This window comes from Microplitis mediator, chromosome 7 (genome assembly GCF_029852145.1).
Source record: "Microplitis mediator isolate UGA2020A chromosome 7, iyMicMedi2.1, whole genome shotgun sequence".
NCBI classification, from domain to species: domain Eukaryota; kingdom Metazoa; phylum Arthropoda; class Insecta; order Hymenoptera; family Braconidae; genus Microplitis; species Microplitis mediator.
Window position 1 is genome coordinate 17,985,797 of NC_079975.1, and position 23,331 is coordinate 18,009,127.

A 23,331-nucleotide genomic window follows, 5' to 3' on the forward strand; every position below is an offset into this window, starting at 1 on the left:
ATATCGGGCGAAAAAGCCTCCGCAGCCAAAGCTCAGCTCAAAGAACTGCTCGACGCGGGTATAATCAGACCCTCCAGCAGCAGATACTCCAGTCCCATTCATCTGACGAAGAAAAACTCCTGGAGGATGTGTGGTGACTACCGCAATCTCAACCAGGTAACTGTTCCGGATAATTATCCTCCTCCGTTGATACTTGACCTTTTCTCACGCCTACGTGGTAAAAAAAGATTCACAAAACTGGACTTACAAAAAGCGTATCTGCAATAACCAGTACATCCTGAAGACGTGAAGAAAACAGCAATAATAACCCCATGGGGTCTTTTTGAGTACCTAGGGATGCCCTACGGTCTCAAAAATGCTGGTCCATCCTGGCAACGCTATATGGACGAATTATTTAGGGATTTGGACTTTATATTCGTCTACATTGACGATATACTCATCTTTTCGAACAACGAAGAACAACATGAAGAACAGGTTCGTATAATAATGGAAGAATAAAAAAACATAACCTAGTCATCAACGCAAAAAAATGTCTATTTGACCAAGCAGAGATCGACTTCTTGGGTTTCCACATCAGCGAGCACGGGTACGCTCCCACGAACGAACGCGTTCACCCTGATTAAAAAAAATGATTAAAAAGTATTTAAAATGATTTGTTTTTTAATCATTTTAAATACTTTTTAATCCTTCAAATCATTTCTAATCCTGTCTCTTATGGACATTTAACGTGTGAAATCATTTTTAATCATTTTTTTTAATCAGGGCAGGCAATCATCGACTTTCCAAAGCCAGAAACAATTAGCAAGCTCCGAAGATTTCTCGGAATGATGAATTATTACCGGCGATGCATCCCAGAAGCTGCTAGCTTAATGCTTCCTCTCAATAAATATCTGAAACATTCAATAAAAAATGATAAAACTAAGGTAATCTGGACTCAAGAAGCCGACGAAGCATTCGAGGCTTGTAAACACGAACTCTCTTCAGTCACGCTGTTGACATTCCCGTCGTCGACCGATCCTCTATCTCTCACCACTGACGCATCTTCCACAGCCATCGGCGCGAAACTCGAACAACTTGAGGGAGACACCTGGAAACCCATAGGATTTTTCCGGGTAAGTGATTCATAATGTGTCAGCGCGATGCGTTTAGCACGAGCCGCAGGTGCGCAGGCACGAGCGAAGCGAGTGCATACTGCGCATCGGAGACAAGTGCTAAACACATCGCGGGTGACGGATTATGACTTACCCTACATGTTGCGCCCATAGTTTTATTCAACTCATATTGGCTATCCACGTTTTATTAATCGCCTAAAAAGCGAAGTCTCAATAGCTAATCAGTGACATGGTGAAAAAAAAAAACATTCGGCATCACGGCAGACTAACAACCACGAAGCCTAGATAGATTTCGTGCTAACAACTCTCTGTATTAAGTTCTCTATGCAACAAAATTTCTAAACTATCGACTCTAAAAATACGATAAAACAGTCGGTGGAAAAGTTTCGTCAGAGAGCAAATAGATGGCGAGTAACAAACGAAAAATTGAGTAAAATGAAATAGCTCGACGTGAGAAAACGAACGATCGGAGGGGAGGAAAAAGAAAGCAAGTATATGTGCGTTGTAAATTTAAAACCCGCTGTCGTATCGGAATACAGGCCTGTAGATCTACAGAATTTTTATCACATACACTAATCGCTTCAATGACAAGATTAAAATTTGTTGATAAGTGTAACAATTATTAAGAATACACACAGATATTGAAATAAATATATAGCTATTCATATTTCTCTGATTAAGAAAAATGATTCAAAACAATTTGAAGTGATTTAAAATAATCACCTGAATCCACCGTGATTCCACCGAGTTTCCACTCCTAGGGTGTTTCCAGGCTGTTTCCAGGGTGATTCAAAACTGCCAGGGGAACATCGAATCATCAATATCTAATTAACTATTAATTTATTTTAATTTATACTTGCTCTCTTGCATAAGAGTATGGGCCTGTAGATCTACAGATTTAATGATCACATAGACTAATGGCTCGTACTACAGTCTCGAATAGTTAATCAACTTTAATAATTGTAAAAAATGCCCACAGACAACAAATTTGACATCGAGTCATCAAAGTTGATTAAAAATTCGAGACTGTAGTATGAGCCATTAGTCTATGTAATAATTAATTCTGTAGATCTACAGGCCCATACTCTTATGCAAGAGAGCAAGTATTAATTGAAAAAAATTAATAGCTAATTGCATACCCTCGCAGATTTGAATCACGGTGGAAACACGGTGGGTTTGTTCCATTTTACCACTGTGATTACGCGGTGTATCCACCGTGATTCCACGGTGGCTTGACCACTGTGTATACACGGTGTTTCCACTGTGATTACGCGGTGGATACACCGTGGAAACACGGTGGTGAAATAGCACAAAGCCACCGTGGAATCACGGTGGATACACCGCGTAATCACAGTGGAAACTCCGTGTATACACAGTGGTCAAGCCACCGTGGAATCACCCCGTGTAAAAAAGTTCGGGAATTCCGGCGGTGATTCTGCAGAATTCCTAAGGAATTCATATTTGTGTCAAAATCGGACTTCCGGATGAATTCCGAATGAAAACTAGTCATGCGACTTTACCGTAACGGATGGTAAGAATTTCAGTAAAAAAACAGTAATATTAGCTGAACGGACGTAATTGCAGAAAGATGAAATCAAGAAAAATAATGTAAGATTTCCTAGATAGAAAAAAAGGTTTTATCACATAACGAATTCCTAGTAAGATCTTAGTCACATCTTGCGGAGGTACATGAAGAGCAGTAAAATTATTTTTAAGAGTAGCCGATGGGAAATGTTCGATTCAGAGTCTTGCTGGTAACAATTCATCGGAATACAAGCGGTCTTTAAATGAGTTTGACAAGTTTTTAATTTATACCAATGTCCTAAAATTTCTTCTCGAACACCGGATGAATTCTGGAGGACTTCCAAAAAAGCTCTGGCAGAATTCCAGCTGAGTTCTATTGGATTAGGACTTGACTATTCAATAAATTATTAATAAAGTGGAGATTTAAAATTTTGGGTTTAGATTACTGCCAAAATTCATCGGAATTCAAGTGGACTTTCAATGAATTTACCAAGTGATTATTTTATACCAATGTCCTAAAATTTCCGCTCGAACACCGGATGAATTCTGGAGGACTTCCAAAAAGCTCTTGCAGAATTCCAGCCAAGTTCTAGCGGAAAATAACATGAGTATTTTATAAATTATTTTTAAAGTAGGAAACAAAAATTTTTTATTTAGTAATCTGAAAATAATTCATCGGTATTCGAGCGGACTAGTTTTCATTCGGAATTCATCCGGAAGTCCGATTTTGACACAAATATGAATTCCTTAGGAATTCTGCAGAATCACCGCCGGAATTCCCGAACTTTTTTACACGGGACGGTGGATACACCGCGTAATCATAGTGGATACACTGTGTATACCCGGTGGTGAAATGGAACAAACCCACCGTGTAACCACGGTGGATCCACGGTGTTTACACTTCCACGGTGTTTCCACCGTGATTCAAATCTGCGAGGGTAATCATGATTCGATGTTCAACTTAATTTCTGTGAGCATTTTTTACAATTATTAAAGTTGATTAACAATTCGAGACTGTAGTACGAGCCGTTAGCCTATGCGTGATCATTAAATCTGTAAATCTACAGGCCCATACTCTTATGCAAGAGAGCAAGTATTTATTAAGATAAATTAATAGTTAATTAGATATTGATGACTCGATGTCAAATTTGTTGTCTGTGGGCATTTTTTAAAATTATTAAAGTTGATTAAAAATTTCGAGACTGTAGTACGGGCCATTAGTCTATGTAATAATTAATTCTGTAGATCTACAGGCCCATACTCTTATGCAAGAGAGCAAGTATTAATTAAAAAAAATTGATAGTTAATTGCATAATCATGATTCGATGTTCAACTTATTTTCTGTGAACATTTTTTACAATTATTAAAGTTGATTAAAAATTTCGAGACTATAGTACGGGCCATTAGTCTACGTAATAATTAACCCTTCGTCACTCGCTCAATGAGCGCGGCGCCGCCTTTTTTACAATTATGCAATTTTCTCATAATTACGGTGACGAATGACGTCGAAAAAATTAGAATGCTTGAATTAGACATTCTAAAAGAATTTATAGTATTAGCCGCTCCTAAGAAATAAATTATTTTGTTAAAAAAAAATATTTTCATGCGAAAGAAATTGAAAAGCGGCGCGACGCCGCCTAGTGCGAGTTAGTAACCGGTAAATGTCCGCCGCGCGCTGCTGCCAACTTGTGTGTGGTAATATTCTCTTGTACGATATAGATATATAAATATTTAGGTTTGACATTTAGGTATTCTCTCTTAATAGAGATACATTTTTTATTAATAATTAAGAATAATTCTACGCGTAATAAGTATTTTGTCACAAACAACAATATGTTATTTAAATATTAATTATTATATTTACGAATATATATTTATATTATATGTAATTTGTGTATAATATTCAAGAAGAATTTCGAGGTTATAACCACAACAGGTAATTGAATTTTATTTTGTTTTTAATTAATTTTGAGTTCAAATAATGAAAAAATTCTATAACAATAGAAGCATTATTAATAATTATAGAATTAATAATATTAACAATAATAATAATAATAATATCAACAATAAATAATTTATTAAAATACATCTGAGTAATAATTTTATGAGCAAGCGATTTTTTAAATAAAATTGTTGTTAAAAAAAATTTAATTTTAATTGAAACGGAGTAATTCCTAATAAAAAAAATTAAAAACAAAATGGAAAATCTATCTTTTATTTTTTAATTTCGATAAATTAATTATTAAAAAAAATTTCATTTAGATTATTTTTTATATAGATTTAGCAATCTGAAAAATGTGGCAACAGCGCGCTTGATTTAACGCGGCGGCGCAGCGCTCACCGTGCGAGTGACGAAGGATGAAAAAGTGATGCGGGTGACGAAGGGTTAATTCTGTAGAACTACAGGCCCATACTCTTATGCAATGGTGCGAGTTTCATTCAAGAGTATAAAATAGCTGCTTTAGCATGAATGGCTTTTTGTTAAATTAAATGACTGTGTGTACTTTGATAATTGTAAAATCAACAAAATATTTTTTAGACTAAGATAAAAGCCATTATTGATGGGAAAATTGATTCTGTAGATCAACAGGCCTATATATTTTCATCCGACAGTGCAAGTCTTAAATGATAAAAATCCATTATTGATTAACCCTTACTAAGGAAAACGATTTACTCTATGCTAAGTGTATATCTATATATTAGTCGATTTAAATTATGTTAAATCGCTGGGGAATTGACCGATAGGTGGCGAAAGCGAATATCACGAGAGTGTAGAGATAAGTGAAAAAATATAAAAATAACGAAAATAAGTAAATAAAAAAATACAAAAAAGTGGAAGTCTGAAAGATAAAAATTAGTGGTTAATAAGCAAAAGAAAAGAAGTGCAAAGTACAAGCAGAAAATTAGTGTGCTGACCAGGAAAAGTGAGTGGTAGAAATATAGGTTAGGCACGCTAAATTGAGAGGGAAAATGTACAAGACGAGGAGCAAGACGGGTATGGGGGTGGAGCAAGCAGGCATGGAAAAATGGCTAACAAGTGACAGCAATAAGAATGAGATGGAAGACAGTAATCAGAAAGAGATAGATGAAAAAAACAAAGTCGAGGGTGGCAACGATACCGACGGAAGTGAGGAGGAGGAACTTAACGCAACGATAGTGGAAAAAACAGGAAATGACAGTGACAAAATAAAGGACAGTAATGAAGGACAGCCAGAAATTAAAAGAACAAATGGGGAAGACAAAATGGATAGAAAAGAAGAAAGTGAAGATGGGATAGACTGGAAAGAAAGTCTCAAAAAAATAGAAAAATATATATGTAATGAACAAAAAAATGAAAGTGACAAACTACAAGCGGAAGTTTTGTCTGTGCTAAAAAATGTTTCAAAAAAAGTGGGAAACCTAGGAAAACTTATCTGCAAAGATATGGAAGAGAAAAGTGCAATTGTGTCAGCGGAACTTAAAGCAGTACAATACAGTTTAAAAAAAGGGCTGGAAACAATAACAGGTGGCGCGTGCTCCAAATGCCAAGCGTATCAAAGTGAGGCAAAAATGTACCAAAGCGAGGCAAAAGAAAGGAGACAAAAACTAGAAGAGGAAAGAAGATGTTGGAGAAAAGAGAGAAATGATTTAATAAGGAGACGATGGGAAGCAGAAAGTGAGAGGGAAGAGATGAAAAGAAGAATAGAGAAAGAGCGAGAGCAGAGGGACGATTGTAGAAATCAACAGAACAGTGATGGTCAACGTACAGAGCGGGTTTATAATAACGAAGATTACGTGCCAGAAAGATGGGACGAAGTGCACACAGACAGAAGAAGACTTGATGGAGAGCAAAGGCAGAGGGACCTAAGCAACGGACAACCGCTACGCACAGACGCAAACAACAACAGACAACCGCTCCGCGCAGACGCAAGCAACAACCCGCAGCAGAGTGCTACAAAACAGGGTGCAAGCCAACTCGAGATAGGTACAGCTGCGCACAGCCAAGACGACAACGGAGATGGAAAAAAGAGAGCGACGGACAAAGAAGGTACTAAAGGTGGCGGCGGGAAGACGTCAAAAAATCACAGCTGGGAGCAACCCAAAAAGCTGAGCATGAATGACTTCATTGAGGAAATAGCAAAAAGAAGGAAGAGGAGAAACAATATATGTATAAGACACAAGTGCGCAGACAGCAAACAAGCGGTAAGACAAATAGAGGAGAAACTCCAGGTAAATTTAAGTAATAAAAAATTTAACATCTACTCAGAAAATCTATTAATGGTGTATTGTGAGAGTTTTGCAGAAAAAATTGATTTTATGAAAAACAGAGGGAACCTGAAAGGTTCAGACATATTTTTAGATGACGATCTAACAACAAGAGAGCAAGAGGTAAACGCATGGCTCAGAAATGTAGAGCAGATACAACGGGAAAAAGGAGCATCTACGAGGAGAAGCTATATGAAAATCTGCATCGACGGAAGGTGGGAACAGTGGAATGAAAAAACAGGGGAGCTAGAAGTGGTAAAGAACAGAAACTAACAAGCAATCTCCGGTGAGAAAAAAAAGAGGGGAAGAATGTATGAGTGAAACAAAACGGAGTAGAGGAGAAAACACTATATTTTTTTGGAATGTGGCAGGTATGAGCGAAATAAACGAAATAAATAAAATGGTGGACAAATATGAAGTCGTGGCACTGGTAGAAACATGGGTGGAAAAAAAAAGACAGGAACAAAACTCTGAATAGGTTAAACAAAAATTTCAAATGGTGGGCGATAGATGCAATAATGAAAAGCAGCAGTAAAAAAGGAAGGGCGAGCGGTGGGCACATATTAGGAATTAAAAAAGGGGAGATGCACAAATGGCAGGTAGAAAATTGGAAATACGGATTCAAATTATCTAAAATGAAAAGAGGAAAAAATAGAGAGCTAGAAGATATGATAATAACGGCATATAACAACGTGAGGATGGTAAATTTTGAAGCAGAGATTAAAAAAACTTTTGAAGAAAATGTAAACATCGCAGAGAGAATCACGATCGTTGGGGATTTAAACGCAAGAATTGGGGAAGAAAACACAAAAAATATGAACGAAAAAAATAATACAAGCAGGAGATCAAAAGATAAAGTGGTGAACAATGAACGAAAAAAATTATTAAAGATGTGTCAGGAACTAGGACTGAGGATAATGAACGGCACGTTAAAAAGAGACAAAAATGGAGAAATAACATTCACTGGGGGAAAAAGCGAAAACAGTTGCTCGGTATTAGATCTGATACTAAGTCTGGACAGAGGAGTGGAATCAGGAATCGAGTGGATGAAAATAATAAAAAGAATTGAACTAGACCACTTGCCCGTTACCTTTAAAATAAGCGAAGGAAAACAATACAGAGAAGAACATAATAAGAAAAACAGTGGAAAAAATGCAGAAGAGGATGTAAACCAGGGGGAGGACACGAAAAAAATAGAGGAAGACAATCTGGAAGAAAGAAAAAGCACAAGAATATATGGAAATAATGCAAGAAAAATGGAGTGAAACGACCGAAGCGCAAGAAACAGAATTAAAGTGGGAAGATATGAAGGAATTGATATATGCAGGGGCAAAGGAAGCTAGTATGAGTAAAAGAAGAAAAGAAGGAGGAAGCCGCAACGAGGGGAAAAAAGACTGGTTTGACGACGAGTGTAAAAATAAAAGAGAACAAGTGTGGAAAGCGCTGAAGAAGCTAATAAAAAGAAAAGGGGACCACAACCGAGGATATAAGTTGGAACTACTTAAAGCAAAAAAAGAGTACAGAGAGGCAATAAAGAAGGCGAAAGGAAATTGGTGGGAAGAAAAGAAAAAGGAGATCAATAAAGCAAAAGACATGAGTAAATGGTGGGAAGCGATCAACAAATTTAGAAAAAGAAAAAACAGAAATGGAAGTGGTGATAATAAAATAAGTGGAAAAAATTGGGTGAGACATTTTAAAAACCTGCTAAATAAAAAAGATGAAGTAGGTACACAAAGGGTAGAATGCAGAGAAGGATTTGGAAATGAAGTAGAGGAAAATAATGAGTGGAACGAAGACATTGGCAGGTTGGAGTTCAAAAAAGCAATCAGAAAGCTGGGGAACAACAAGGCACCAGGAGAGGATGCTATAAAAGCGGAGTTTATAAAAAATATGCCAGGGGAAATGATAGGAGAACTAAGAAGAATTATAAATGACATATGGAGAGACGGTAAACTGCCGGAAGGATGGGAAAAAGCAAGGATTGTGCCGATATATAAATGCGGGGACGAAGAAAAAGCGGAAAACTACAGAGGCATATCATTGCTTAACATAGGATATAAGTTATTAACGACGATAATGGCAGAAAGAATTATGGGGTGGGCTGATAGAGAAAAAAAAGTAAAGGAAAGCCAAGCGGGTTTCAGAAGGGGAAGAGGCACAAGAGATCACATAACGCTACTAAACTCGTTAATAAACAACAAAATAAAGAGGAAAGAAAAGTTATATATAGGATTCATCGACCTAAAAGCAGCGTTTGATACAATAGACAGGGAAATAATGATGGACAAAATAATGGAGGCGGGAATAAGTGGCAGGATGAGAAATATAATTGCAGAAATCTACAAGAAAACGACAAGTGAAATACAATTGGGTAACAGGAAAACGGACGAGTTTGAAATAAACCAAGGGGTGAGGCAGGGATGCGCATTAAGTGCAATGTTATTCAACATGTTCATAGACGACATGGAGGCAGAAATTGAAAGGAAGAACTTAGGAGGCACAGTAATTGGAAAAAAGAAGATTTTCATGGCAAAGTATGCGGACGATGCAGCGATAGTGGCGGATACAGCGAGTGGACTAAGGGATATGCTAAAAGAGGTGGAAAAATATGTGGACAAAAACAACTTAGTAGTGTGTGCTAAGAAGACAAAAATAATGGTGTGCAAAGGAGGGGGAAAAAATAAAAAAGAGACATGGAGATACAAAGGGGAACAAATAGAAGTGGTGAAAAGCTTTAAATATCTCGGATATCATTTCACAACTAAAAACTCACCGGAGATACATATAAATGAGCTAGTAAACAAAGCAAACAAAATAGCCAATGCAACATGGGGAATAATCAGAAGAACTGAGAGGAATAATGCAAGAGATAGAATATATCTATACAACTCATTGGTAAAAGCAGGATGCTTATATGGAGTGGAAATATGGGGTTGGGAAGAACCAAGAAAAATCAAGATATTGTATAACAAGATAAATAGAATGTCTTTAGGGGTAGCAAGAAACACGCCGGCATATATAATCAGACAAGAGCTAGAAATCCAACACATGGAGTACATCATAAAGGAGAGAGCACTAAGGTACTTAGCAGATGTGGTTAAAATGGATGAGGAAAGATGGACAAAAATTTGTATAAAAAACGAGATGAAGGAAATAATGAATAAAAATCCAACAAAGTGGGGCAGAAAAGTGGAAAAATTCCTGAAGAAAATAGGAATAAGTGAACTACCAAAAATAATTTATGAAGGGGATAGAAATGAAGAAGTGGAAGAAAAAATAAGAACAGGATTGGAAAACTACAAGAGGATGCTAGATGAAAAGGAGAAAAGACTAACAGAGATGTCAACATATAACGAGTTTTATAAAAAAATAAAAATAGAGGGAGAAAATAAATACTGGAGAAAAGATAAAATAAAAAGTGAAGACAAAGAAACATGGGTCAGAATAAGATGTGGAAATTTATGGAGAGATGGAAAAAAAGGACAGCAAAAGTGGGGATGTAGAATATGTGAAAGAGAACCGGAAACGTTGATGCACATATTGAACTGCAAGGATATATACGAGAAAATAAATGAGGTGGGGAAACAAGCAAAAAACAAGTGGATAGAGGAAGCAAATAGAGAACTGAGCAACGACACAATCATAGAAGTATTAAAAGGAGAGGTAAAAAAAGACTTATGTGTATTTATAAGGGAGGTTGAAAAAATGTTCAAGGAGAAAGAAATTTATAACAAAAATTGTCAGTGCGCTGCGGACATATAATGTATACGGGAAAAGACAGAGCTACGAAGAAGAGTTGTGCAGAATTGCAAACCAAGTGGTTTTGTTTTGTATAAAAGTTATATTTGTTATAAAGGTTGGAAAGAGGGAGATAATTCAAATAAAAATAGGAGATTGCAGCAGAAATAAGGGGCAAAAGCAGAAAGTGGAAGTAACATAAATAAGAAAGAAACCAAATAATAAATGTAAGTGTATATAATTAATAAAATGTTGTTTTGTACATGTGTAAGGAAACAGTTTTGTAAAACACAAATGTAGTGATACAAATAAAATTCTATTCTATTCTATTCTATGTTAAATCGCTGCAAATTGTTTTGAATCATTTTTCTTAATCAGAGAAATATGAATAGCTATATGTCCATTTCAATATCTGTGTGTATTCTTAATAATTATTACACTTATCATCAAATTTAAATCTTGTCATTGAAGCGATTAGTTTATGTGATAAAAATTCTGTAGATCTACAGGCCTATATTCCGCCACGACAGCAGGTTTTAAATTTACATCGCACATATCCTTGCTTTCTTTTTCCTCCTCTCCGATCGTTCGTTTTCTCACGTCGAGCTATTTCATTTTACTCAATTTTTCGTTTGTTACTCGCCATCTATTTGCTCTCTGACGAAACTTTTCCACCGACTGTTTTATCGTATTTTTAGAGTCGATAATTTAGAAATTTTGTTGCATAGAGAACTTAATACAGAGAGTTGTTAGTCTGCCGTGATGCCGAATGTTTTTTTTTTTCACCATGTCACTGATTAGCTATTGAGACTTCGCTTTTTAGGCGATTAATAAAACGTGGATAGCGCATATGAGTTGAATAAAACTATGGGCGCAACATGTAGGGTAAGTCATAATCCGTCACCCGCGATGTGTTTAGCACTTGTCTCCGATGCGCAGTATGCACTCGCTTCGCTCGTGCCTGCGCACCTGCGGCTCGTGCTAAACGCATCGCGCTGACACATTATGAATCACTTACCCTACTAATTACGCCAATAACTATTAATTTATTAAGGGGGACCACTAGTATGACCCCTTGAAAAAAACCATGATTTTTGGGAATTTAAAATAAAAATTACTGCATGGAATGTATTAATGTTATAAGGGATATATGTGTGGATATATAATGAAGGCAAGATAAAATTTTTGGACCGAAAAATTGAAAATTCAGCGAGTTATTCACAATCACCCAACGCTAAAAAAACAAGACCTCCCACTGCCGCAGTGATAGCGACCTTCGCAGTGCATGAAATCAAAAAAACCAAAAAGTTCAATAAACTAGAAGGTATTTCCCGTACCATGACCCTCGGGATAAGAAAAAAATTAAAATTTAACAAAATAGCCGAGTTTTTAAAAAAAATTTCTAATTTTGCGCGAAAATTTAATGATTTTTGGCCTGCCAAATTACATTTTTTTGATCGAAAAACTGGAGTTTCATGGTACGTAGAAACATATATAAAAGAAACTGCAATCCAAATCAAATCGATCAGATAAATCAGTATTCGAGTCATAAATGCAGCAATTTTTAAACATGTATTTTCGAGAACCGAGAAGCGGCAGCTCTCCAGATGGCTGTAACTCAAAAAAACTATTCGAGATATGCACTACAAATTGTAGTATGTTATTTTTAAAGGTATAGACTATCGAAATATGCAAAAAAAAAAATAATTTTTCAAAATTTCACTCTGGTGGTACCCCTTAAACATTAATAAATGCTTGCAAATAAACTACGTATATTTTTTTTAACTAAAAACAGTAATTTTAATCATATTTTCGTCAGCTGAAAAAATGAAAAAGCTTAGTCGCTATTTTGAGTCATTTAGTAACGCTTGAACCTCCTTAGTAGGGATTAATAAAGCACACAACGATCATTTAAATGACAACGCCAGTAACAGTGCAATATTTTTTTTATTAACTTTCAAACTTAAAAGTTTTGAAAATAATTATTTGAGTTATCAAGAAATTGTTTACTTTAAAATTATTTATTACAATAATAATTCTTAATAAGTTATAATAAGGAAAATTAAAAAATATTATTAAATATTATTTACAAATATTTTTAATAGACATTATTCGGTACTATAAATTCGATGTTTAGAAATAAAAAAAAATATGTATAATAAATTACTTACCAAAAAACAATAAATAAATAAATTCGGTTTGTTATTTTTAAGCTCTTTAATAACAAACGTCTCTCGTAATGTTACGAAAATTTGAATAATATTATTATTATTATTATAATGTTAATGTTGGTATCTTTAAAATTATCAGGGAACACAAAATTACATTAAAAAAATTAATGGATTTTTTATATCCAGTCTAGAGTTACACATTCTTGAACGTAATCTATTTTTAAATCATTTGAAATTTAAGCTTTGAAAAATCTCACAACTCTTACAACATATTGACGACAAATAGGACATTCATTCATTTGCTTGCCACAATTTATACAACAAGCCATATGCCCGCATTCTAATATTACACATTCAATCGGTGAATCCCAACATATTTTACACAAACTTTCATCGTAAAGACCTTCCGCATTTAAATCTAAAAAAAAAAAGTGATCAATTAAACATTGTAAATACTTGTCTACTTAATAAAAAAATTAGTGTTACTAACACATCAATCAAGTCCTGTTTTCTACTGTCAATTGATTTGTCAATCTTAAAGAATTCAAATTTCGAATTATAAATTAAGTTTGATTCAGAGTAACGTAATTAATTAATCTTTGAAATAACATATAAGAAAAAAAATAATCAAAAATATTGAAGTCTAGAATCATTTATTTGAATTTTTTCCCGGGAAATAAATTTATTTTATCCGCTTTAAGTAATTCATACTAAATATATTAAAAAACACTAAAAGACTTGACTTAGTTTTTAATAAAAAAAATTATATTTTTTATTAATAAATAAAAATTTTATCTATAAAAATATAGATAAGGCTGGATTTATTAACTGAATTATTATTTTTTACAAATATAAATTAAGAACCTCAATATTCTTATTTTTATCGTTATTATAAGAATTATTACATGATAATAATTGTAATAATAAAAATAATAATAACAAAATGGTTATTACGCTATTTCGTATGTTTACAAAAAAAACTTCAACTCTTTATTTTTGAAATTTAAATGATTTTCAATTGACGTACCAATTTCGAATAGTTTAATGTAATTATACTTGCCTTCTCTTGATCGTTTATGAGCATCCCAAAGTCTCGAAGCTCTGTCAAGTAATTCAGATCTTTCAAGGCAACCTTTAAAATCTACCCGATTTGATCTAAGAAGATCTTTTAATTGTTTAACATTAAGATATTCTAAATCTGACCTTCCCATTATATCAGATAGCTTTACATTACCAGTCCACTACAATAAAAACTAATATAAGAACTCTCGTACAAAATACTTATTATTAAAAAAATTGCTTACCGAAGAAAGCTCATTAAATACCGACTGATTACTATTATCGGAATTATCTTGAGAACGATTTTGTTCTTCTTGAATTTCAATTTCTTCGTCCCGTTCTTCATCCTGCTCTAGTTCTGTCTGTACTTGCTGTACTTGCTCAAATTCTTGTTCTTGCTCTGTTATCAATGGTTCGGGACCCTGCATTGGACTGATATCCTCTTCAGATGAAATTTCTTCTATATCCACATTATGATTTCTTGAAGAAAAATCTGGCTGATGTTCTGATTGTGGACTTTCTACTGTTTGTCTTAAGTTTACTGGAGGACTTCTTGATCGTCTTGCTGGAGAACCAGGTGGTGTATTATATCTTTCCTGAGGTCTGCTAAATTATAAAAAAATTCTCATTAAAATGTTCACAGGTATTAATATTTTTTAACCAATTACCTCAAAGGTTGAGAAACATTATTTGTTAATAATTCGGTGTCTATTTGACTTTCTCCATTTGCATATCTCATCAAAATATTGACTAAATCTTCTTTTTCTATTTATTAATTATAAATTAAATAGAAAATGAATAATAAAAACCTCAGAAAAAAAAAAATTAAGTATTCAATTCTTACCTACGCATCCCCTAAGAGATACTTTCTTTGCTATAAGATACTGCTTGAGATCTTTTGATTTCATTGCCAATACTTGAGATTTTATAAGTGGTCTCCTGGATAACATACTACAATTGTCACAGCTTAGAACTCTGTCTCCCCTTCTGATTACACAATCTGTGCAAAAAAATCTCAAACAATCTTTACATTGTTTCTGTAACAATAATTATTTTATTATCTTTTATAAACAAGAAAATATGTAAATAAAAATAGATTAAGAAAAAAAAATACACAAACTGAAAAATTATTAACTTTTCTTTTGAATAATGTGAATTTAGTTGCACAGGCTTCACAAGCCATGTCGTCAAATATTTTATTTGGAATAATACTATTTAGTATAGTTTTATAGGTTATGTCATTATCCATGAATACATCCAATTGGCGTGACGTTTTTCACTGTTTTATCAGTTTATCAATACTGAATAGTGAATATATAACCCTTATAATATTTTATTTATGTTAGAAACAAAACTTTTAAGCACTATTAATAATTTATACAAATAGTTATAAAAACTTTCAAGACAGAGTTTGAAACGTACAACTATAATTCATTTAAATTTTAAATTCATGACGATGTTTAAATTTTTACATTATGATTGTAAATTGAATTAAATTATTGCATAGTTATTTAATATTTTCATCCAATTCTAAAAGGCATCAACACTTTTAATTTTTATTCACACAGTTAGTTATATTTTTTATATTTACTAACATAAGATAGCGAATATCTTTGTTAATTCATCAGATAATAATTTAGATATTAGATATGCTCATATGACATTAGGCAGTCTTGCGTGATCTTTCTACTCAACAATTAATTTAAATAGAAATGAAAATAGACTATTGTTTAAAATTTAATTTATCATTTTATATTGATTCAAATAATTAAGTTAAATTTCAAGTTGTCTTCACATTATCTTTTTTATTTTTTCAATATTTTAGATTTGTATATCTTAAATCTTTTAGATAATTTAAAAAAGATTTTATTTATTGATTATGAAAATTTTATTTTTTAAAATATTGCTACAATATTATATAATGATAAAATTATTAGTTACTTTCTATCAATGGCAAACAATTTATACATTTAAAGTGGCTATTGAAAACTTAAGTTTTATTTTTTGTTTCCTTTTTAAATATCGTCCCTATTGAGCCACGTGCCACTAAAAACTAAAGTTATAAATCAAATTAGATAAGTATTTACGTAGCATCCCATGGCAAATCACTAAGGTCATGACCTAGACCATTTTCAATTTTCCTAATTTTTGGTTTTTTCATGAACTTCTTGAATTCTAGTTTTATAAGAAAAATAAAAATTTGAAAAATGGTTGACTACTCTGTGAGATTACCCTAAAACTTCCCACTGTTGTTTAGCTCAGAGATCACAATAACGATGTTGTTTAAAAATTTTTGAGCTCTTCGAAAAAAAAAAAAAAATATATGTAGTTCAAAAAAACTAATTTTTGTCGTACTACATTTCATAACTGCTTTGCAGCAATCGAAAGGGATTGCTCATACTTCGATCTCATTAACTTTTTATACAAATCGGTAAAGATTTAAAAATTTGTTTTTTTAACTTTTATTTTTCGAATAGCTTGGAAACTATTTGGTTCCTTTCGGTTGCTGCAAAGTACATTCAAATCGATTAATTCACTCCATAGATATCGTACGACAAAGTTAGAACCCGTGCGAATGTTCACCTGAAAATGATCAGAAACGATTTCTTAGACCTCAAAACGTGTGGACATCTGTCAAAAATTCAAGTTTTGAAAATCAGACCAAAACTAATTACTCCTTTTTTTTTTTTTTTTAATTTTGAATTTTCATAGCGGGAAGTTCAAAATTATAAAATACGTGTGTCCTTAAATCCAAAATATATTGCTTATTCAAAAATAAAAATTAAGTTTTCATAAACATCTTAGGTCCTATCACAATGTAAAGTAAGCATCTCATATTCTCATATAAATTAAAAATTTTGTTTGGAATCCGCCGTAAAGGTGAATTCACAAAAAAAAATATAAAAAATTGTCGATTTTTTAAAATCAAAAATATGTAGAACAAAGATTCTATTAGGATTACCAATATTTTCATGACCGGATATAGAAAAATAATAATTTAAGTGAAATATACATTTGTACACACATAAAATGAAAACACGAAAAGTCGATCAACGTCATTAACAAATCATGAATCATATTTGTATAGAAAATTCGTAGTTATGACGACGACACAAATGCATACTGCCAATGAAAATCGACCACATAAAGTTAGCTGCTTTTTCAACCAATCATATACCTCAATAGCTACTAGAATGTTCTCTAAACCCCTCTCCAAAACACGATATTCCGCAGTATGAAGAAGTTATTGCATCAGGTATGGTGTAGAAAACAAAATTGGTGACGAGTGAAATAATACGAAGTATTCAAATATTATATTCCGATGTGTGTGATTATAACATGATATCAATTAATTCTGATTAAAACAAAATTACGATTAAAGTTTAAATTATAATATCATATTGTACTAAAAGCAACATAATTAATATAATTAAAAGATCGTGTAAATAAAAATCTATGGCATATTATGATTTCGCCAAAGAGTGTGATCATTACATTACCTCAGGGGCTCCAAAAATCATCAATGATCAGCCCAGTACGTAGTCTTATTAAACCAACTGGAAATTTAAATTTTACTACATCTATCTTAGCCACAAAAGCAAAAGTTGACACTAAAAAAATGCAAAAAATTCAACAAGATTATTACGGAGATGTACATGGTGAACCTATCAAACCAGATGTATGGATAAGAGGTAAAAAACGAAGACTTGATCATCTTACGTGGGAAGAAAAACTTCAAAGAAAGTAAGTATTTCTTTAAAGAACACCATATGCTACAAAAAAATTGAAGTTGAACAAATTAAACTGTTTGTTTTTTTCAATTAGGAAATTAAAAAATAGAGTTGCTGCACAAACATCTCGAGATCGTAAAAAAGCAAAGCTTGATGAATTAGAAGAAACAGTTAGAACTTTAATGGAAAAAAATGAATTTATCGCAGAAGAATGTACAAGCCTAAGAGCTCAAAACAAAGCATTACTTACGGAAAATCAAAGACTGAAAGAAGGAAATAAAAACGTCAATAAAACAGACGACCGTTATTGCTCAATGTGTTTGGGTCGTGTTGGTTGTGTTGCACCCGCGCTGGGATCAGCCGTATCCCCCATTAACCCTCTGCCGCAGGGTGGGGCAACTCAACTGGGACCATCCCTAACACCATCAGCAAGTGCGGAGATACTGTTGAAGATATTGACCCTTTACCTCCTCTGGAGGAACTCTTTGCAGACATCCAAAGTGATGATTACATCGAGCGACTCGAAGAGCTTGCAGAAAGTCTTTTGCGAGAAGTTACCGCTGAAGTGGAAGCTCATTCTCAAAGACCAAATCAACAGGTAAAATAGTATATTTGCTATTAATATTTAATAATAAATAAATCTTACTATTAACTTTTTTAATATTCATTTTTGAATGTTGATAAAATTAAAAATGTCTTTCAACTTTTGAATACATTTTCTATAACATGTTTTAAGAAAAAAAAAAAATTAATATTATTTTCATTTTTAAATCTGTTATTTTAAACAAAAATGTTATTATCTGCAAAAACTGTTTCAATAATTTGAAATCATAATTAATTAATTAGTTATTGAATTAATACAATTTATATTGACTTAATATAAACTTTTTTTTTATTATAAAAATCTCTTCTAACTTCAATTAAACATTATTTAAAATAAAAGAACAGAGCTAAAAAAAAATGCTAAATTTTTATTTATATTTTTTTACTCAGGTCACCATCAAGAAAGATACCTTTGAAGAATCTGATGATACAAAAAAAATGGTGGGGCAGACATCAAAAAATGTGGAAGCCAGTCCAATCTGTTCTAGCTTAAATCTTTATCCAAAAGAGTCAAGCTCCGCTCAATACTTAAAAAAATCATCAACACCATCAGAAATATTCAAACGTGAAGTTAAAGTTAAACAAGAACCAGTTGCTAACGATATGGACACAGTTTATGGAACGTACGATGAGGCTACAAACTGTATTACTATTATTTATCCAGGAGAGGATGATAGTATTAGGATAGATGAATGTGTTCAGGAAATTAGCAGTGATGAATCAACTAATTTGACACCGACCTATTCGTATAATGATCATGTTTCACCTGCTTATTCAATGGCAGATTCTATGTCACCATCTAGCATTCATTCTGATGACTCTGAGGTCAATTCAGCATGTTATAAATTTCAATCTAATAATTCAAATAGTGGATATGAGTCTCACGATTCACCACAAATTGAGAGGAATACTGGCACTACAGCACTTACAGATTTATGGCACGAAAGTTTTTCGGAATTATTTCCAAGTCTTGTTTAATATTAATAATTTTAAATTGACAAATGACAATTATGTATAAATTCTTTATGATATTGGTTCACTGGATATTTAATTTTTTTATTTTTTAGATGTAAATATAATATAATACTTTATGTATATTTTTATACTTACTCGAATTTATTTAAAACTAAGTTTTAACTGGTCACAATCTTTGTTTGTAATTTCATTTAAAATGCGAAATAAAACGTCTTATAAGCTAACAAATAAATCAATAAATTTTTATTCGAATTTTTTAATGCCTAACGCGGTAAAAATTAAATTTTAAACAGACTAAGTTCAGATACTTAAAACATTTCAAACATTAATGAACAAAATTTTTTATCTTACCAAGTGATATTAAAAATTTATATTACAGTTAAAATCAATAGAAATACCATAATTACGTAAGCCATACTACATATATTACAGTTATCAGTTACAATGCATACTTTTACTTTATTTTGGTTTGATTTTTTTGTTACATAGGTCTTCTAATTGGTCTGAACCAATGAAGTGTTTAAAGTATTAAAAATTTTAATTTACAGTTGTAACAAAAAATTATTATGTATATTGAATTGGCTAATTTGGCTTATTGCCCTTCTGAGCACATCCATTTTGCCATTACTTGTACATCTGTTTTTCCGTTCTGAACTCTGCTCTACTTAGATCAAGAATTAAAATAATTTTAACTCAAATCATTTTAAATAATTTCAAATATTTAAATAACTTAAAATCATTACTCTTACGAACACTTAACATTGTAAATCATCTAAATCATTTTTTTTAATCAGGGTAAAACAATTTAATACATGGAGATCTACATACTTCAAGCAAGAAACCGAATTGGCCAAATAATTTTGAAACAATGGAAAATCAATGAATTAATTTAATCATTTTCAAATTTTTTGTAAATTTATATATAACTCATTCATAAATACTTAAGTTTTAATGATTTGATTGTCTTTATTATAATTTAACTATTTACTTTGTTAGATCAAATTTTTATCAGAGTACAACTTTTTAATTAATTTTTTTATTATTTTTTCATTCTTAATTATATATTGTGTATATATTAGGGTGTTCCAAAAAATTTGTTATTTTTTGGATCACCCTAGTATATATATATATTTTTTTTATTTTTTAGGTATATCATCTATATTGATTAGTTATTGATAGTAATATTAATACTGTATTAATAGTACCATTAATCATTAGTATTTAAAAGTAATTATATTATTTGAATTAAAAATAAAAGATTAATGAAAAATATTATAAAAATTCCATAATATCATAGTCGAACAAAATGAATCATTAGTTTTTCTAATTTTCTATACACATTATATAAATACAACTATTGGTAGTGAAACCAAAATTATTCTTAAAGCACTTCTGTTTTATAAATTTCAATCATATTAAAAATTATAGTTTCAATCATAATAAAAGTGAATGATTATAATGTCTTGTCAATAAAGTTAAAACTGACAAAATAACTTAAATCTATTAATAAAAAACGCTAGTATTGCATTGGTAATTATGCGATAGTAGATGCAATATGTTTTCACTTGTAAAGTTACTTTTTTGTTATTTTTTTTTTTTTTTTTTTAAAAAAAGTAATTTGTTCAGAAATTAATTTTATGCGATTACTTTATTTTGTTCATCATTCCACTATCTCAAATAAGTGATTAGGGGCCTTTCAGCGATTAAAAAAATGAAAAGAAGCCGAACATTTTAGCTTAGAAAATTTTTAGAAAATAGATTTATATGGAATAAAATTTACATAGAAAATTTCTTCGTGTTTTCATTAGCAGATCAAATTTTCTAAACTGGAATATTCGTACGGTAAGTATTTTAATTAACTCCAACGTTTCAAGGTATTATGACAGCCGTGAATTGTCAAAACAAGCGACTTTAAATAAAGAAAAAGGAAAAAAAATAATCATTTTACCTTGTTTCCCACAGTGTGCACGTACACATTTTTTTTTTAGTAAGAAAAAATACTTCGATTTCTGAAAATATTTTATCACTAAATGAAATTAAGTAAAACCATAAAGTTTGACAAATTGTACAAAACTATTCTAATTTTTTACAATTTTAGTTTTTTTAGTTCTATTCCAGCCCAAATTCATTTATTTTTTCCTAAATATAATTTTTTGTTATCTATCACTGTATCATAAATTTACTGTATTTTTATTAGAATAATCGTTATTATTTTTTATTTTTGTTTTTTTTTTTAATGTCGTCTGTTTAAACAGTCCATGGTTCCCATAATATCCCCAAACTTCGAAAATTATTAATTAATAGTATAGTGTGTGACTCAGGATAAAACACGATTTCAGACTGCGGGTGATGTCAGCCCTCGCCTGCGGCTCGGGCAGCCAACCTCACCCTAGTCTGAAATCGTCTTGTTTCATCCCTTGTCACACACTATATTTTTCATGATTACCTGCATCGGAATTTCAAGATTCAATGTCAGCAGCCAGTAAAAAACAAGTTATTTTCAAGCCGATGATGCGGAGAATTGTTAGAGAATGAGAAATATGTGATTTACAGTCACTTATTAAATAGTAAATAATACAAAAATATTATTTTCACTCATTTTTTAGTAATTTTATTTGGTTAATTAAGATTGTCACTTAAAAAATGAAATGAGTAAACTGAAGTGACAAGTAAATAAATGAGAGTAACAAGGCTGCAATAGTATATTACACACCTAGGGAAGTAAAGAAATGTCTCAACAAACATGTGATTTGAGTCGTTCTAATTTACTTTCCGAGGAGTGTATACTATTTTTCTCCTCGACGGAGGCGGAAAGCGGCAACTTCGTTTTGCACAGCGGGACGAAAGTGACGCTTTCCGCCCGGAGGTGAGAAAATTAACATTAAATATAACTGACACCGGGCAGAAACAATAGTGTTTCTTCCCAAGGGAAGAAACAAAATTTTTTCTGCTCGCTGTATGAAGGTATTTTTGAATTACGAATTCGCTAGCAGTTAATTGAAGCATCGGCTTGAAATTAGCTTGTTTCTACGGGCTGTAGAGACACTGAAACTTGAAGTTTCGATGCTGGTATAATGAAAAAATACATTCCACATGGATACTCAAGCTCAGATGACTTCATTCACTAGCAAAATCATCAACAATTTTTTTATGTAAGTTTTATTCCGTATAAATCTATTAAATCTTAGAATTCGCAAAGCGGAAATTCTCCGTTTTTTTTTTCATTTTTTTTTTGTCGCTCGAGGGTCCCCAATTAGCAAGAAATTAAAAACTTCTAAAATAACAAAAATATTTTTTAACAGTCTAAAAGAGGCAACGTCCCAATTCTGCACAATTACCTTATTTATTTTCTTGACTTTTTTTTATTTATCTAACGCAAAATAAAATTCAAAATTTATAAAAATTAACTGATATTTTTTCATTTAATATTTAGAAAACATTTTTTTATCCTTGTATTATTAAATAATTAACCAAAGAGCTTCTCAAAGCAACCATGGCAATAAGGCTTATCATTTTGTTCTTTGAATGTCCCTTTATTGAGCTGTTTAAGGCAAAAGGCGCAGACAAAATGCTCTGGATGAAATTTACGAAACATTGCAGTGATACAACGGCCTAGAACATAAAAAAAAATATATATGTATACATATATAATATATATTAGGGTGGTCCTTATTTTGGACATTTTCAAATTTTTACACTCCCATAGGCTCATGTGGTTCGAAAAAAAATAAAAAATAAAATATCCTCCAATTTTCAAGTGTCTATCTCAATTTTAACCGGTGCCAAACAGCAATGCAAGTTTCCCATTTAAATAGCATGGGGTTTTTGACATTAAACGATTAATTTTTAATTCTGGCCAAAGTAAATGTTCAAAAAATTTGAACTCTGTAGACTGTATCCTTATAATTGTAGCTATTCCTCAGAATTTTTACAGGTTTTTAGCTACCATAATGTTGAAGGTACAGCAAGATGAAAAAAAAAAAAGAAAAAAAAATGAAATTTATTTTTATCCGAAATTATTTTGTAAATAAAAATAAATCGCTGTGCACCCTTATAATATAATTAAATCGCTAAAGTTAATCAGTGTGTAAGCAAATAAAACTATATCTAACGATGTCTCCCACAAAAGTTCGTCAATTGATAGAAGAATATAGTAATATCTTGGCTAAAAAC

General features: G+C 31.8%; 4 protein-coding genes across 8 annotated transcripts in view; 2 read left to right on the top strand and 2 right to left on the bottom strand.

Moving 5' to 3' along the window:
• The first annotated feature begins 5,633 nt into the window (after positions 1–5,633).
• On the top strand, positions 5,634–7,154 carry LOC130671950 (cilia- and flagella-associated protein 251-like). The gene is made up of 2 exons (XM_057476100.1): positions 5,634–5,952; positions 6,028–7,154. The coding sequence occupies exons 1-2, from the start codon at positions 5,634–5,636 to the stop codon at positions 7,152–7,154; spliced, it is 1,446 nt and encodes a 481-aa protein (XP_057332083.1).
• A 5,570-nt stretch (positions 7,155–12,724) lies between these two features.
• LOC130671910 (E3 ubiquitin-protein ligase RNF34) lies at positions 12,725–15,668 on the bottom strand. Of its 4 annotated transcripts, none has more exons than XM_057476041.1 (6): positions 14,964–15,668; positions 14,694–14,886; positions 14,518–14,614; positions 14,095–14,452; positions 13,851–14,031; positions 12,725–13,208 (listed from the first exon to the last, which is right to left on the bottom strand). In XM_057476041.1, exons 1-6 carry the CDS (start codon positions 15,096–15,098, stop codon positions 13,027–13,029), a joined length of 1,146 nt encoding a protein of 381 aa, XP_057332024.1. In that variant the 5' UTR covers positions 15,099–15,668; the 3' UTR covers positions 12,725–13,026. The 4 variants fall into 4 exon arrangements, with proteins under 4 accessions (XP_057332024.1, XP_057332023.1, XP_057332025.1 ...); XM_057476040.1 differs by having other exon boundaries at positions 14,095–14,455; positions 14,964–15,613; XM_057476042.1 differs by having other exon boundaries at positions 14,095–14,455; positions 14,970–15,612.
• A 1,400-nt stretch (positions 15,669–17,068) lies between these two features.
• LOC130671913 (uncharacterized) lies at positions 17,069–19,390 on the top strand. Its single transcript, XM_057476051.1, is given in 4 exon segments — positions 17,069–17,593; positions 17,675–17,906; positions 17,909–18,178; positions 18,574–19,390. Coding segments are annotated over 4 exon segments (1,215 nt in total). The 5' UTR covers positions 17,069–17,468; the 3' UTR covers positions 19,162–19,390.
• Positions 19,391–19,584: 194 nt separating this feature from the next.
• LOC130671908 (leupaxin-like) overlaps positions 19,585–23,331 on the bottom strand; it is a 49,236-nt gene continuing 45,489 nt past the window's right edge. For both annotated transcript variants that reach the window (XM_057476037.1, XM_057476036.1), the window contains exon 9: positions 19,585–22,770. In XM_057476037.1, the coding sequence (XP_057332020.1) occupies positions 22,625–22,770 (146 nt within the window). In that variant the 3' untranslated portion in view covers positions 19,585–22,624. The remainder of the gene's footprint in view (positions 22,771–23,331) is intronic.

Excerpts from the sequence above, each read along its gene's own strand:
- LOC130671950 (XM_057476100.1), top strand. The coding sequence starts at position 5,634 with ATGGGGGTGGAGCAAGCAGGCATGGAAAAATGGCTAACAAGTGACAGC. Across the intron at positions 5,953-6,027 it reads AAAAATAGAAAAATATATAT|TGGGAAACCTAGGAAAACTT; the intron begins GTAATGAACAAA and ends TTTCAAAAAAAG.
- LOC130671910 (XM_057476040.1), bottom strand. The coding sequence starts at position 15,098 with ATGGATAATGACATAACCTATAAAACTATACTAAATAGTATTATTCCA. Across the intron at positions 14,615-14,693 it reads ATCTCTTAGGGGATGCGTAG|AAAAAGAAGATTTAGTCAAT; the intron begins GTAAGAATTGAA and ends ATTAATAAATAG. Across the intron at positions 14,456-14,517 it reads AATGTTTCTCAACCTTTGAG|CAGACCTCAGGAAAGATATA; the intron begins GTAATTGGTTAA and ends TTTATAATTTAG.